The sequence below is a fragment of the Episyrphus balteatus genome, chromosome 4, assembly GCF_945859705.1.
Source record: "Episyrphus balteatus chromosome 4, idEpiBalt1.1, whole genome shotgun sequence".
In the NCBI taxonomy this organism is placed as follows: Eukaryota; Metazoa; Arthropoda; class Insecta; order Diptera; family Syrphidae; genus Episyrphus; species Episyrphus balteatus.
This window is the reverse complement of record NC_079137.1, coordinates 6,147,832-6,164,675: the sequence shown is the minus strand read 5'-3', so window position 1 is coordinate 6,164,675 and position 16,844 is coordinate 6,147,832. Positions and strand designations below refer to the sequence as shown.

Below are 16,844 nucleotides of genomic sequence, written 5' to 3'. Positions count from 1 at the left end.
GTATAAGAAAAAACATTGCATACTTACAAGATCAACATGTGAATTGGCAAATTAATTTAAGAAAAATATTGGTAATAAGTACGTTTTTCTACATAAAGGCAAGGAGGCTAACTTCAGGATAAAAATTATATAATTGTTTTTAATAAACAAATAACGAACAAAATATAATTAACGAACAATGAAGAAGAAACTGCGAAAAATAAATTAAAATTAAAAATCTTTTGAAAATACAAAATATTAGTAAAAAGTACGAATTTCTATTTATGGCGGCTAACTTTAAGATGAAAATTTATTTAATTATTTATTAATAAACAAATAACGAACAAAACATTTTAGTAATCGAACAATGAAGAACAAATTTCGAAAATCGAATTTGAACTAAAAATAATTTGAAAATACCAAAAATAAAAATTCCGGGAGGCTAAATACAGTGAGCCCGAAAGCAGTGATGCGTTTATGAATTCAGCCATCGTGGTATTCCAGTCGATATAAAGAAAATGATGTGACAACTGACAATCATTTTTAAAACGCTAAATCGCTTTTTAAAGGCGCAATAACTTTTTCGCCAAATTTTTCTTCCGATTAGCCAAAATTAAAAACAACAAAAATATATAATTTTTTTTTAATATTTATTTTACTACGACAATGTAAGTGTAATTGTGTTTAATATCTATTATAATATGTACAAAGAATATCAGAGCAAACAGTACAAATGTATATAAATTCATCTGGCAATAATTAATTTATTTGATATATTTTTTGTTTGTTTTTGTTTTGTCTACATTAATTTGTAGAACTCAGACAAAATCGCCTTCCAAACATTAAAATGTTAACAATGAGTTTGCCATCATACAGTTTGTTTTGAAAAAAAAAAGAATAAATAAAAAAGTAAAAACAAAAAATATAAGCAAATTCTATTAGTTCTTTTGCATTAAAAGCAAAAATGCAACATTGATTGAAACAAAAACAAAAAAAAAATCAAAACGCAAAAAATTAAAATCCCTAACATTATAAAATAAAACACTCAAGTCTTATTTAAAACATGTAGAACGCTAAAAAAAATAAACATTTAAAATATATAATTCTACTCATTGTTAAACATATTAATTAATTAAGATTTGTAATTTTTAACTACATTTATAAAGAATTTTAATCTACGATGAAAATTGAGTTTTTGTTTCTCTCTGTGAATAAAAGTGCCAGTTTTTTTGTTTTGTTTTCCTTTTTTTAAATTCTCCTCGATGATTTATCTTAAGCCAATATTAATGTAGTTTTCCAATATTTTGAATGGAGTAAATGATTGATAAGATGACAACAATAATTGCCAAAAATACATTTCTTAATAATAATCGAAATAAATATATACTCGTACTATTATTATTAAATTTAATTTTTGCTTTTATGCAAAGTCTGAATCGCTGTTGTCAGAGTCGGAGACCACAATCTTCTTCTTCTTTTTATTTTTCTGTAAATAAATAAGAAATAATTATTAAGTATTTTTGATTTAATTTTATGATATACATATGAAGTACTTATAACTTTTAAGATGGAAATGCAGAATTTTGATGAGTTGATTGATGAGTATAAACAAACCGAGTATAACCATACAAAACTTTATGTTTTATTTATAAGAAATAACAGTAGCCTAATGCGTAACATGTGAAAATCGATCATTTTTTTTTTTTAATTTTGTCAATTTTCTGCCATTTGATATTGGGGAAATGTGTTCGGGAGAAGGGCTCCCAATCGAACTAAACGAGATTGTTTTTTTTTTTTAATTTATAGACCTAGAGACTATTAAAATGGGTTTTTTTTTCTTCCAATGATAAACGTGATCAGAACGTTACTATCGACTGCGATAAGACTAGAAATCTTGGTAAATTAAATCAGATGTCAATCGTAAAAGTCGATTTCCCTAGTTTTTGCCGAGTTATTATTCTAAATAATTAGATTTGTCTAGTATTTCATTTCAAATTCATTTCCTTTGAAAATATTTATCTACTTTTTAGTACTTAAAGCTGCTTTGAACTACTTTTTCAATATAGCAAAAGTAGTTCAAAGTAGTTTTAAGTACTAAAAAGTAGATAAATATTTCCAAAGGAACGCAGCTTTTAATGAACCAAATACAGCAAAATTTATCAAATTAACATCGACTCTGTTTGTTTTAGAAGATCAGGATCTGCGAAAAATCTACGAACAGTATTTCCGCGTTCTTTGTACCAGATTTAATCACATAAACTAGAAGTCCCTATTCAATTTTAATCTCATCTCTTGATTCGTTCCTTTGTGTTTGCTTCAATTTTGTAGCTGTTGTTATTCTCTAAGGTTTTTTTACGTTAGATATTTTCAAACCTAATTTAACCAAATCATTAATTTGGATGGCTTTTCTCTAAAAATAGAATAGCTCGCTGAAGATTTATTAAAAAGATTTTGACTAATGTTTACACCAATAATGGTAAAATACGGTTGATGAGAAACAGTATCCATTATTGCAAAATGTTTCATTTATTATTGAATTTCCAAAAATCATTACTTTCGCTATGAACTTTTTTTTACTGATTTTATAATTTCAGGAGTTTTCACTTACTTTGTTTGAAGCTACTAATTTTTTTTTAAGCAAATTCAAAAGAAATAATTCTGTGAAAACGTAATTTTTTTTTCTATTTTGAGCATTTATTTTAATTTTGTAAATAAGGATATTTTCAATAAAAAAAGCCCATAACGAAGAAAATATATGAAAATAATAAAAATTATATTTGAATTAAAAAGCCCATAGCCAGAAAAAAATACCGTTTACAGCCCATAGCAGTACGAAATCCAACTTCATTAGCAATGAGTTTGTCTTTTGAGCATTAATTAAGATACAACTTTTGACGTGCTGGTTTTACGACAAAAACGATGTTGTCATTCGATGATACCAAACTTCAATAATTCGACTTCTAGAAGGTTATTTCCAAAAATCGGGAATATGGCCCCACTGTGCGTCGTTAGTTAAAAAACTACGCATTAAAAGTTAATATTCTTCAAGGCCTGTCTGGAGGTAACAGCGGGAACGCTAATAGTGCCATCATATTTGTGGCACGGCAAGTAGTATACGTGCGACACCTCACGAAGGAGAAGCAAGGCAACTCTCAACCACTCTTGTGTGCGTGTATTTAATTTGCAAGAATAGAAGGGAAATACATCTTACGGCCGAGTCCGAACGGCTAAGCAGAGATGTACTCTTTCATGACAATGATACTCTTGGAGGCTTTGTCCATTTCTTCCTCGCGAGAGGCATTTACCCTAAAGAAAATCTTTTTAATTTAGGTGGTGGACTCTGGGAATCGAACCCAAAACTCTGGCGTTATAGTCCATCGTACCACGGGGTACCACTGTTTCATCAAATAAGCAAACAAAGTTTTTTTTTAATGTAAGAATAATTTTAAACCCTAGTTAACTACTAAAATATGTTCTTTCAGCTGGACAGCTGCATCTACTGATAGCAAAATAGCTTCGTGAGTTTCCTTGGTCTTTAATCATTATTGGAAAACTGCGCCTAAGGTAACATTATTTAAATTTAAACCCTATATCAACATTCGCCATTCGCTTAGGTGCAATCCTTTTCTATTTTTAAAGACAACCGCTCTACCCATACCCTTTAACTCAGTACAAAAAAAAAAAAAAACTACTTTGAATAAATTATACAACTTACAGATTTTGAATCCTCATCACTGTCACTTGAAGCCTTTTTCCTTGGCCTTTTAGTCGGTGCAGGTTTAATAGGAGATGAGGCTTCTCCAGCAGATTCCGATTTCATACTTTGATCATCATCCGACAGCAATTCTACTCTATGATCTTCTTCTGTGACTGCTTTATTGTCGTAAAGAACTACTTCGCCATCACTTTCATTATTTTCATCATCGGAATCAAGTAGACCAGAATAATTTACTTTCTACAAAAAAAATTCAATAAAAATAAAATATTATTCAAACTTTTATTCTTAAAATATTGTATTTTACCTGTGCAGCTTGTCTACGACCAGGCCTATCGGCTCTTGGTGTAACCTTAGTGTTCACGGTTATTTCTGGATCGCTGTCAATTTCTTGTATCTCATCTTCATCATCAGATGTTATTTTCTTCTTACGCTAATTAAACAAAAAAAAAATATAATTAACATATTTGCCTATTTCTTTTGTTTGTTTTTTACTTACACCCTTCTTTGGCTTATCAAAGCTCAATTTGGACTGCTTCAATCCATCAGTTTTTTTCTTCGCTGCAGCAGGTTTCTTTGCCACAGGCTCTTTCTTCACAACCTCCTTTTTAACAGCAGCCACTTTAGCAACTGCTGGTTTCCCCTCAATTAAAGCATCAAACTCATCAACCTCTTCTTCTAAACCTTCTCCTGTTGTCGAAGCATCACCGCCGGCACCTTTCTCCTTTTTAACAGCTACTTTTTTCGGTCCTTTTTCGGCAGCTTTCGAAGCTTGTTCATACTTCTTCAAAATTTCAGCAGTCATTGTGAATTTGACTTTAACACCACTCGGATCGGGGAATATATCTTCTTTGCCAGATTTTGCAGCTCCTCGTTTCTTCATAGCTTGAGCAGACGCCTTCGCCTTACTGGCTGCAGCCTTTGCAGTTTTCTTATTCAAACCAAGTTCTTCGAGACGTTCCTTCTCTTCGACTTCTTCCATTTTTTTCTCCAAATCATCCAAATCATCGAGCCACAACATTTCAATAGTTTTAGCCTTAAGTGCAGATAATTCAGCTAACTTCTGATCACGTTGCTTAAGCAATTCATTCTTTCGTTCATCTGTTAACATCCACATTGACATACCCAAAAGATAATCGAATTTCTTTACATCAGTCAATTTCTGGAATGCTTTCTCTGGATCAACATTTTTCTGCTTTTCCTTCTTTACTGAAGTTGTTTCAGCTTCCTCTTCTCCTCCTTCATCATCTTCTGGTTCCTCCTCCTGATCCGCTTTAATACGTTGTTGCCATTCCTTAACTGGATCGGGTTTATAGCCTCGTTTGATAAGTTCATCAATCATTGCCTTACGTTTCTTATTTTCAACCACAATCGTTCGCTCGCACTTCTCAAGAATAAAACGAGCCTGATCGGTAAGACGATCAGCCTGGGCAGTCAATTGACCAACAAGATAATCTTTACGTTTTTGATAATACTCAAGACGAAGAGGGAAATACTCTTTCATAATATCGACAGGAGTTGGAAATCTTCTCAGGCAATTAACATGATCGAAACCATGCATTTGATTGCAAGATATACTTGATGTTAATTTGAATACTCGATGGAATCCACCAGATTCTTCGTACAATCGATCAAATTCACCTGGAGCAAATGTAATGACAAATTTCACAGTTGAATCAGTGTGATATTCTTTGTAATCCGAAATGACAGCTTTAATTTTATCGGTTCCATGAAGCAACGGCTCCAAGGTATTCTCTTTGTAGTTCTGAGTCCATGTTCCAACTGGCAATTCAGTAATTTCAACCTTATTTCCTTGAACAACTTGAACGTTTCCAGCCATGACATAACGATTGTCTGAGACATAATCAATGACACCTTTGAAATTCTTATAATATGGATGCATTGCCTTGGGTTCATCTTTATTAAGCATACGTCGGATATTCGCAATCAAATCACGTGGATTGTAATTAGGAATTTTAGTTGACCAACCGGTACCAATACCATCAGCTCCATTAACCAAAACCATTGGAATAATTGGAATATACCAAACTGGTTCGATTTTTTGATTATCATCGATTTCATATTGCAATAATGGATCATCGGCAGGATGGAATATCAAACGAGCTAATGGAGATAGAATTGTGAAAATATAACGAGCGCTAGCGTGATCCTTTCCACCAGCTAATCTCGTACCGAATTGACCACGTGGTTCAAGGAGATTTATATTATTTGAACCAACATAATTCTGGGCCAAATTAACAATGGTCATTTGCAGAGAAACCTCTCCGTGATGGTAGGCTGACATTTCAGCAACTGAACCTGATAATTGAGCAACTTTAACTTCTCTCTTATCGTTACGTTTGAAACAAGTAAACATAACTTTACGCTGACCAGGCTTGAAGCCATCTACAATCGATGGAATCGATCGAACATTGTCCGCATTCGAGAAGAGAACCAATTCTAAATTAATAAACTCATTGTAGGATATACTCTTGGTACCTTTGGTATAAAGGTATTTCTCAGGCAAACCCAACAATTTCCTTCTCTTACATTCGTCCATGTGATTGCGAAGCCAATCTTTACGATTTTCAATACATTTTTTAGAGAAAGCCATCACAATATTGTCATCATCGATTTGTCCTTCATATCTGAACAAAATTCGATGTTTTTCCATATCCTGGAAGTATTCTTTCGCCTCCTTAGAGGTCGAAGTACCCAAACCTTTGTAGTATTTTATATTGTATGTATTACTATTAGGTGTATCATTCTTCCATTCTTCAAACTCTGGCAACGAATAGAAACTCAATTCGTCATCTTTCTTTGTGGCTTTGACAATGGGGGTAATGAATTCTTCAAGGAATGGCAAACGAAGTAATTCCGGCCAATTGGTGTGAATGAAATTAATCAAGAGACCTTTGATATGCGAACCATCCTGATCCTGATCAGTCATAATCATAATTTTGCCATATCGCAATGATTTAAGATCATCGATTGTGTTGTATTTCTTTTTATACTGCAATCCGACAATTTTAATTAAATTATTAATTTCGGCATTTTCTAGAATTTGCTTGTGTGTGGCTTCACGGACATTGAGCAGTTTACCACGCAGAGGGAAGACTCCGTACAAATCTCTACCAATAACACCAAGACCAGAGACAGCCAATGACTTGGCTGAGTCTCCCTCGGTTAGAATGAGTGTGCAAAGATGAGCATTTTTGGAAGCAGCTTCATTGGCATCTTCCAATTTTGGTATTCCCTTGATCTTGCTACTTTTCTTGCCACTTGTTTTGGCAAGATCAGTCTGGGCCTTGAATTTAGCCCAAGTGAGGACTGCTTCAACAATACCCGACTTGGTCATATTATTTACAAATTTCTCAGACAATACACATTTAGAGCCAAAGCTTTTTTGTTGCAATGTCATATTCTCCTTGGTTTGCGAATCAAATGTCGGGTTTTCAATTAGACAATTAACAAACACCCACAAATGAGATCGCACTTGGAATGGTTTAATATTAATGCCACCCTTGTTTTTCTTTTTGAGGGTTTCAATCAACTGTTTGATGACATTGTCGACGACATGATCAACATGACGTCCGCCTTTAGTCGTGGCAATTGAATTGACAAACGAAACTTGTTGGAACCCACGGTCTGAGGCACAAACAGCAACTTCCCAACGTTCACCGCAATTCTCGTGAATGACTTTCACTGGGGCACCGGTTTCATCGGCAGAATGGACATACAAGTCAATGTAGTCCTTAAAGTTCTTCACTGGCAATTTGTTTCCGTTCAAAAAGACTGAAACACCTTTTGTGGCAGCTGCAATATCGTAAGCTCTACGTGACATTAATGCCACAATATCATCGTCCAATTTTTCCATTTTGAACTTGGCCAGATCGGGTGAGAAAGTAACTTTTGTAAAGTCAGTGCCGGAGAAATCTTTGATTTTCGGTTCGGAAGCCTTTGTCATGTTAGCACCCCAAGTTTGTTTAAAACAGCGCTTATACTGTTTGGTGGCAGTTTCTAGGGTAAATGAAGTACTAAAGATGTTGCATAGTTTAGCTCCATAACCATTACGACCACCAGTTACTTTTTTCTCATCATCGTTGTAATTGGATGATGTTAGCAAATGACCAAAGATCATAGTTGGTACATACATTTTCTCTTCTTTATGCATTGTAACAGGTATTCCTTGACCGTTATTCCAAATGGATATGGTATTTTTCTCTTGATCGATGTCGATTTTAATGCTTGACATGGACTTGTCACGTTGCTTGTTGTCAGCGGCATTGACAAGAATTTCATCGTAGATTTTATAAAGACCGGGAACAAAGGACAGTTCTTTTTGTACCATTTTGTTTGTTTCGGTATTGTATACCCACATAAGCTCCTTGGTGTGTTCGACGGATCCGATATAAGTGTCGGGACGAAGAAGAATATGTTCCAATTGGGACTTCTTTTGGTACATTTTTTCAATAGAAACTGATTTACCTCCTCCCGCGGGAGAGGCACTGCTGCCGTTCTGCATTATTGATATTGACTGAAAAATAAAGAAAAGCTTCAATTGAAAATCTGGACATAAGAATAGTTTAAGGTGAACAATAAATATTCACTATAATACAGTAACCTTATACATTAAAACTTGCTTCAACAGAAAGTTTATAGTTATGGCTCAATAAACATCCTAAGTTTTCGGACTTGAGTGTCGAATACAACATTTTCGTTAATTTTCAGTCTTATGATTTTAAGCTTTTAAAGGTTATAGACGAATATATTTGGCAAAAACTGTACATCACGGCCTTGGCACATATAACATTATTTACTATAATAAGAACATCAAATCATTTATTTGGGTTTCAACTTTCAAGTTTAAGGTATTGCTTTTCAAAAATTATCAATTTCGTCAAAATCGAGTGAGTTTTTTAAAGGAGGGAGATCTCGATATAAGTTTCTATAAAATATATGAATGATATTAAACTTTATTTTAATTGTTTGATGAGCTCTACAGTTGGCAGTTTATTTTTAGAAAAGCGATGACATTACAATCGTTTAAAATATAACCACTACTCTATAGTAATTTTGTATGTATTAACCTAATCTAAGGCTCATTGTCTATAGATGTAAAACTGTAACTACCAAAGTTGTGTATTAAAAAAAAAACATAATCGGCCTTATTAAGTTGGAATATAATAAAGAACAATTTGTTCAAACATGTTTTCGCAATTTTGTATCCATTAAAAGACTGAAGGCCAGGATTATCTATTTGATTACACTGCAAAAAGTTCGTTTATGAGCTCAAACGGTATTCGAAACCAAGGTTTTGGCATAGACTGAGTTTTTTGGAAGAACACCCAGGAAAATGTTATGTACCTTCACCAAAGGGTATATACATAAGCTTTTGCGACGGATAAGAAGAATTAGACTATCTCACAAATGAAAATAAGTGTACGTGTACAACGATGAAACTAATAAGATCAGCGTGAGTTCTGATGTTTGAAGAATGATTGAAATAAAGTTACATAATGTGCTTTTGCAAGAAAATTGCATGGATCTCAACTGAAATGAAAACTATTAAGTTTTGAAATTTAAGCAGTTGTTTAAAGTTAAACAACATTTATAAATAATAGCCCTTGATTTTAATTTAAATTTAATAAACTTTTTTTACAATAACATTTTTCTTAAATTTTGTAATATTTGTTTCATTATTACATTACATTGATCATAACAAGAAGTATTATACTCAATATTTTTAAGAGATTATTCGAGTAATTGATATACAGCCCGATTCTCAATGAAAACTCTCGGAGAAATGCTCCGAATAGAAAAATTCGAATAATATGATTTCTTTAATAATGGTGAAGAAGTGAAAAAAGCCCAAAATTTTAATAAACTTTTTGATTGGGAGCCCTTCTCCCGAACGAAATTCCCCGGGAGTTTTCATTCAGAATTAATTACATATAAAAATTGTGAAGAATCTCTCTTAGTTTTTTTTTCTTCAAGTTATACGAGTTTCTAGTAACATCAATCAAAATTTGCATGGTCCTTTCTGCAAATAGTTATAATTTTCTTTCTTTCTCCACTACATCATTTTCTTATGGAAGTTATACTAGTTTCAGAGTTACAGCACTGCAAATTGTGTTTTTTTTTTTTTTTTTAATAACCGAATTATGTGAGAAATAACTGCAAATGAGAAACTTTGCGGTGCTCTAAATTTAAAAGTATAACTCCAGTAGCAAAATGATTAAAGAAAGAGAAAGATAAGAAAAGTTTAAGTTTTTCTGCTCCTTCTTTTGGGGTAGAGCAAGTGAGTGAAAAGTGTCAATTGTCAGCTGTTTGTTTGATTGTGAAAAAAATAATAGAAAATAAGACTTTAAATAGTGAATTTCTTAAGGGCCATTTTGTTCACTCGAAGTTGAACATAACTTGAGGATTTTTATCTTCAACTTCCAAATTGGCTTTTGTTCACTGAAAGTTGACATTTTTAACTTTCCATTTTCAACTCGAGAGTTTATTAACTTCCAGTTTTCTCAACTTCCCGAAAAAGTAGAAGTTAGGCAACCAAACTTGAGAGTTTGCTTTAAAATAATTTTTTTTTTTAATTTTTCTGTCAAAATTTTGTTGGTAGTCATTGTGTTAACGAATAAAGAACAAATTCATTAAAAAATAAAACGTAAAATAAAAGAGAAAGAATTGCATTGTATATTTTATTATGTATTTTTATTAAAACCTTCAAATTAAAGCATTCTGTTTTAGACAAAACTAATTTTATTTTTCTGGTGTTATGGATCTTAAAGTATATAATTTTGTAGTTTTTTTCTTGAGTTTTTTTTCAAGTTTCTGTTTAAGATCACTCCCAATGGGGCAAAGGCTTGAATAATTTCACTTCTATCCAATTGTATACATGACGTAAAACATTCAAAATATGATTATAAACTGACAGTTTTTGTGTTTACTGTCACAAATATCCCAAGGATATTTTCAAAACTGAAAGTTTGCCAACTTTTGTTTTTCAAACTCGAGAGTTAAGAAAAAAAATAGTGAACAAAATAGATTCTCAACTTTTGTTTTAACTCTCGAGTTAAAGTCAACTCTCAAGTTTGTCAACTTGAGAGTTTGCGAACAAGAGTTTCTGATTAATAACAAAAAAAAAAAAAAAAAAAAAAAAATACGGGAATATAAAAAGAGCTAGTAAATCATTTATTTTAGTAAAAAATTATTTCAAGAAATGATTTTGAATTAAAAACTTTGCAGCTGATAGAGACAACTGTCAATCTTGTTAAATACGAAGTTGAACTTTTCTGTTCTTTCTTGTTCTAACAGTATTAACAAACTTTGTGTTGCTCTGTTCTGTTATGTCCTAGATTTTTTTCATTAAACAGACATAATAAATGAAATTGCATTTGACGCTAATGGAGAGTGAATAAATAGAAATTCTGTTTAAAACCTCCATTTGCGCTAAAAATCCCTCTTAAAAGGTCGAATTCGGCATTTTTAACTAAAAAGTCTTTTAAATTTAATGATCAATTAGTTATTGAAAACTTCAAAAAAATCCTTAAAAGAGACTGAATAAATGAATTTTGTTTTTAATTTTAAAATTCCCTTTTTTAATGACGATTTTAAATTAAATGGAAAGTCAATAAATTGGGCCTTAGTAGTTCTGATTGAACAGCAATTTAAGTTATGTCTAGATCTGTGAGAAAAAAAACCAAAATTTCAAAAAATGTCATCCTAAACAATCTTCAATTATTAGTTTATTTATGAAATAAAAATAAGCTTTTTTTTTCTTTCATTTGGTATATAAAACATACATTTATAGCAACTCTTTCCTATAAAAATAAGTGGATCAATGCTAAAAAAATTCATTCGCATTTTCTGAGAAACTACGTTTTGGTCTCCAAATTTCAAGGTCACCACAGTACAATTCTAAAAATCATGCATTTTGAAAGCAATTTTCTACATTTTCTAAATTCTAACTACCTACCTCACTCGTTTCGTGATTTCAAAAATGCATAACTTTTACTTTTTTTTTCCTTTTTAAGTTTGTACCTGGATACCTAGAAATATACTCTACACTGCATTCCAGGTGCAGTTCAGCTAAAAAATCTAACCCAAAGCAAAAAAAAAAAAAAATACCCCAGCTGTTCTGTCATTTGGTACAGTTGCACGATGTTTTGTTATCTCAATGCATCTAGAATGGCAGAAGGCTAATAACAAAAAAATTTGTCATCAACAATAACCATTGAATTTTTTGTGATACAAAAAACTAGTATTCAATACAATTATCTATCTTGTTAACAAGAAAATAGAACTAACTACATAATTCTGTATTTGCATAAAGAAATATGGCCACCTTATCAATAAACTGATTTGCCAGGCTATTGACTACGAATGACAGAGCGTCCCTTATAAGTTTTGTTCATCTTAACTTGCCCATATTTTTAATTTGTAATTTCAATCGAAATTCGGTTCTCAAAAATATAAATAAGATAACAGACTACATTTGTGCATTAATTTACATTTTTTTCGTTACAAAGAACACGCTTGGACGCCGGCACACGTCCCGCGCAATCCAATTTCTTGGAAGATAGGTTAACTCTCAATTCGATGTAGATACACTTTGCCGCTGTCTAATATGCATTTGCGAAAAAGTGCCTCAAAAAGGGCTAAAAGCTAATAGATCGGGCTTAAATTGACTTTCACAGACTAAAGTGATTATTCAAGATCACTTTGCACAAGTTGTCTCCTTTACCTTGAAATTTTTTTCACTTCAATTGTAACAAAATAAAAAAGAAATAATAATGCAGACTTTTTTAGCAAAAACTACAATTCAATAAAAATACTTTTCGAGATAAAAAGTAAAAACTATTTGCGCCATTTTGTGATTTCTTGACATTTTTTTTTTTTTTTTTCATTTCTATAAAATAAATTACAATAATCGAAATAGTTATGTAGGTACATAGGTACTTACTTACCTTTTTTTCTTGGGAATAAAAAAAATCACTTCCAAAGCACTTTTTTGCAACTTTTTGCAAACGCAGAATGAGACAAATTATTTGGACAATATTATTTGTTGTATGGGAGTTTTCAGTCTTGGTTAATATTTATTATTTTGTGTATTTTTTAAGGTGTAAAGTATTTTTTATTTTGTGTAATTATTGTTTCACATTAAAATCGAACGAAATTTGCAAACAAAATTTATTAGTGCAGGCTTCGTCCGTTGCAAAGCCGACGACTAAACAAAATTTCAAAGATGCCAAAATCTCAAAATGGAAGTGCCATTCGTTGATTTTCAACGAAATTGAACGAAAGTTGATTTTTTTTTGTTAGTAGTGACATCTATGTTTTCAAAGAAGAAAAAAGTAAAAAAGTTAGTTTGATTTGATGAAATAAAATTGTTGGAACTTCTTAAGGCCTTACTACATTGGCCACTTTTTAAAAAAGTACAAAAAGTAAAATAAATATTGGGAAAAAGAATTTATGTACAAATTTAAAAATAAGCTTTGTTTATCAATGGTCCGTATGCATACAAAAAAAGTAAAATCATGTAGGTACCTACAAGAAAAGTAATAATAAGCTCATTTTAATACAATGGTGCAAAATTTGTTTGTTGTAGTTGTAGTAGTCGAAAAACAAAATTTAGCAATTTTACACCTTTTTGTTGCAGCGGATCCTGAATACCCCTAATAATTACAAACCAAAAACGCCTGCTATTTAATGCTGTTGGCGATATGCCCAATGAGGTTTGTGTATTAAATAAATTAAAAAAAAATTTAATTTCGTCGCCTGAGCAAATTAATAGGGGTATTCACGATCTGGTGCAACAGGCCTAGTAAAAATGTAAAATTTTAGGGGTATTCACGATCCGATGCAACTGGTCTTGTGTAAAATCTTACACACTACAACAACAAAATATATGGATTGAAATTTTACAATGGTCTTGCAATTTTGCTATACCCTAACCCTATTGCAAAATAAAAATACAATGGAGTAAAATTATTTTTGACAGATGGCAACTCACCGTGTCGCGTCGCCCATGATAAACAGTTTGTCTTTTTTATTCTGTTTATAATGGTTGTCGCTACTCATGTCCCGTAATTTAGTTTCTTTTGATGTAAAATAATTAGTGAAAATTAATTAACCCGAACAAAACAAAGAATTAAATTATAAAAAATGAAAAAAAGAAGAAGCAACGGTGAAGGAAAAAAAAACATCATTCATGCTTCAATATTTACTATAGATAAGAAGAGGGGCGTTCACGATCTATTAAACTTTTTACAAATGTAAAATTTTATTTTTTTACAATAGATCGTTTAATTAACCTGAACAAAACAAAGAATTAAATTATAAAAAATGGAAAAAAGAAGAAGCAAAGGTGGAGGAAAAAAAAAACATCATTCATGCTTCAATATTTACTATCCCAACTAGCACAACAGCTTCTATAATTTGAGATATTACCGGTTCTACTTTTTATACAGCTTGTATTGAGCTTGCTTCAGAATCTAATTGCTTATACAAGTTTGAACTTGTTTAACAACTTCTAATAAGTTGTTTAAATACTGTTAAAGAAACTTAAACCAAAAAAGCTTGTTTTCGGAAAGGCCTTCTTAATGAATTTATAGAAGTTTTAAAGAAATTACCAAGTTTAGTATTTGATTTTGGTTTTGATATTGAATAATCTAGCTGGGACACTTTTTGGTTTTGACATTGAATAATTTGGTTCGGACATTTTTTGTTTTAACATTTCTGCTATTTGAACTGATTAAGTTTTTGATTTCATTAATGAATATACTAGGATAGCCGAGTGGGTAGAGTGGTGGACTGCCACCAAGCAGATACGAAGTTCGATTCCTGGGTGTGGTAAAAAAATTATATAATTTTGAAATTATTATTAATAGATAGACTAAATACTAATGGAATAATAGGTGTGTTTTTTTGTTTATCTATATAGATTTTGTGCAAAAAAGCGACATCGGGATTTTTGAAATCCATGCAAACATTTGGCACCACTGTACATATACTTTGGCAGCTGTCTGTCAAAAATGTTGCTTTTGTTTTTTTTTTTTAATTTTAACTCCGAAGTGGGAAGGCGATTACATCCATGTTGGATGCAAACAAAAATTTTCATATGGCCATGGCATCCATTTTGGATTCAAAAAAATTGTTTTTTCACAAAAAAACAAAAATTATCTGTATATTCTTAGCTACATTTTAAGACCATTAACATTAGTTGCGTCGTTTTTGTGTTATAAGCGTTTGAAGGTAGCCATATTGAATTTTTTTTCGATTTTTTTAAAATCAAATGTGAAAACTTTTTTATTTTTATTTCTAATTTTTCGAAAAAACTTTGGTAATTTTATATACATATCTGTTCAACAATCTTATCAGGATCCATTTAAGACTTTTATCTGAAAAGTGCATTGCGTATATCTCGAGATATTAACATTTAAATGCAACCATGTCAAACAAATTTTTGATTATTTTTTTCTATGAGAGTTTTTTTCAAACCTCGTTTTCTCCGCTTTTTTTTTTTTTGTTAATATTTTCAGATAATTTTAGGTGTGTTTTTTTGTTTATCTATATAGATTTTGTGCAAAAAAACGACATCGAGATTTTTGAAATGAAAACAATTTACGTGTTAATTACAACAAAAACTTTATCTGTATAGATTTTTGAAAAATCCAGATAATTATCCAGATTTTACTTTCTCTCGATAGAAAACAGTACTGCCAAGGTACATTACACTTATTAAATGTCAGATTCCAATAAACGACAGCTGCAGTTGACAGATATATGACAAAAAAAAATTTAATATTTAAAATTGAATTCAATTAGGAATAACAAACAACACAAATCAATGTAAGTATAAGCATATTTTTTGGAAAAAGATGAAAATTGTACGATAAACTTTGGTTTTTTTTTTAATTTAATAATTTTAGGATTCACGTGTTTGCAAGAGTGCGATATCTTCCCCAAAATTAAAGAAAAAAACCTGAAAAGGAGATGGAAAGTAAATCAATTTATTCTTACAATGAACTAGCGTATTAATCTTTTTTTCTAGGAATTATTTCACAAAAGAAGAATTCTGTGTACTATGCGCTTGGGTCTTAATCGTGTCGGTACCTTCAACCCTCACAGCCAAAATGTAATGTCAAATGCTCTTGGAATGCGCGCTCGTTTGCGAAAACGTCTATTCTTAGACGATCAACATGAATAAATGATAACAAAGCTCTTGTTGTTAATAAATTGCATCGTTAGAATGCCCACCACAAAAACAGTCTCTTACATTTTTAAAATGATACACGTCATGTATGCGTGCGCTGCGAAGAAAAGCAAATACAAACATACCTCCCGACACATATTCCCCCAGGAAACACTTTTCATCCCAAACAGCAGACAGCAACAAGCAAGACAATCCTAACATTGCATTATGCAGCTCATTCAACACCCAAAAATCCTTCAGCTCCCGTTGATGAAAAACCATTTCATAAGAGATCGCTTCACTGCGTTCAAACTTGGACGACATGTGCATGATAAGTGAAGTGTGGAAACAAATGGCATGTTGAAAGTGGTAATTGTTTCAGAGCATCATTTAGCTCCCCAATTGGTTGCAGGTAATATTTTTATTGATTCTCCTTTTTTGGTTCGATATATTCCTTATGTACTCTGCCTGCATTGATGTCGTTTTGTTTCTGTAGGACATGTCTTCTACAAATGGGTCTAAAGCCCCCATCGAGCTCCCGAGAAAATCTGCATGAATCTTCTTCGCAATTGCTTTCCCCTCCTAAACAGTTATGCAGAGGGAGGAATTAAGGCAAAACACATGGATTCCCAACCCAACTTAACCAACCCTACAACTGGACATCCGGGTCTGAACAACTCGAGTACGGCAGACTTTTTAAACTAAGTTTATCCATGTATTATATTTGTTTATATTTTATAACTTTGTCATTATTATTTAACGTTAGACCCCCTTTGTGCCATCAAAATTTTAAATGTATCTTAGAAATAAGTTATTTTATTATTAAATTGCAAATTGCAAAATTAAAACGTAATCCGTTTTGCTTTTTCTCATTAAGATTTATCTGACAAGTTTCCAATCCGATATGAAAATTAAATGAACAAATTTGTGCGCGCCTCACTGCATAATCTCGGA

General features: G+C 31.6%; 2 protein-coding genes and 1 long non-coding RNA gene across 3 annotated transcripts in view; 2 read left to right on the top strand and 1 right to left on the bottom strand.

Moving 5' to 3' along the window:
- LOC129920232 (RIP-like protein) overlaps positions 1 to 16,844 on the top strand; it is a 30,821-nt gene that overhangs the window by 11,075 nt on the left and 2,902 nt on the right. The window lies entirely within an intron of this gene.
- Positions 609 to 12,913, bottom strand: LOC129920230 (DNA topoisomerase 2). The gene is made up of 5 exons (XM_056001487.1): positions 12,664 to 12,913; positions 4,194 to 8,231; positions 4,002 to 4,127; positions 3,695 to 3,934; positions 609 to 1,465 (listed from the first exon to the last, which is right to left on the bottom strand). The coding sequence occupies exons 2-5, from the start codon at positions 8,217 to 8,219 to the stop codon at positions 1,400 to 1,402; spliced, it is 4,458 nt and encodes a 1,485-aa protein (XP_055857462.1). The 5' UTR covers positions 8,220 to 8,231; positions 12,664 to 12,913; the 3' UTR covers positions 609 to 1,399.
- On the top strand, positions 15,289 to 16,743 carry LOC129920235 (uncharacterized). Its single transcript, XR_008773213.1, has 4 exons — positions 15,289 to 15,547; positions 15,628 to 15,698; positions 15,750 to 16,302; positions 16,387 to 16,743. It is a non-coding gene; the product is annotated as an uncharacterized LOC129920235 (long non-coding RNA).

What these genes read in the sequence shown, in the direction of transcription:
- LOC129920230 (XM_056001487.1), bottom strand. Translation starts at nt 8,219, where the DNA reads ATGCAGAACGGCAGCAGTGCCTCTCCCGCGGGAGGAGGTAAATCAGTT. An exon ending in GTCGTAGACAAGCTGCACAG is followed by an intron (nt 3,935 to 4,001) that starts GTAAAATACAAT and finishes TTTTTTTTGTAG; the next exon opens with AAAGTAAATTATTCTGGTCT. An exon ending in GTGATGAGGATTCAAAATCT is followed by an intron (nt 1,466 to 3,694) that starts GTAAGTTGTATA and finishes ATTTATTTACAG; the next exon opens with AAAAATAAAAAGAAGAAGAA.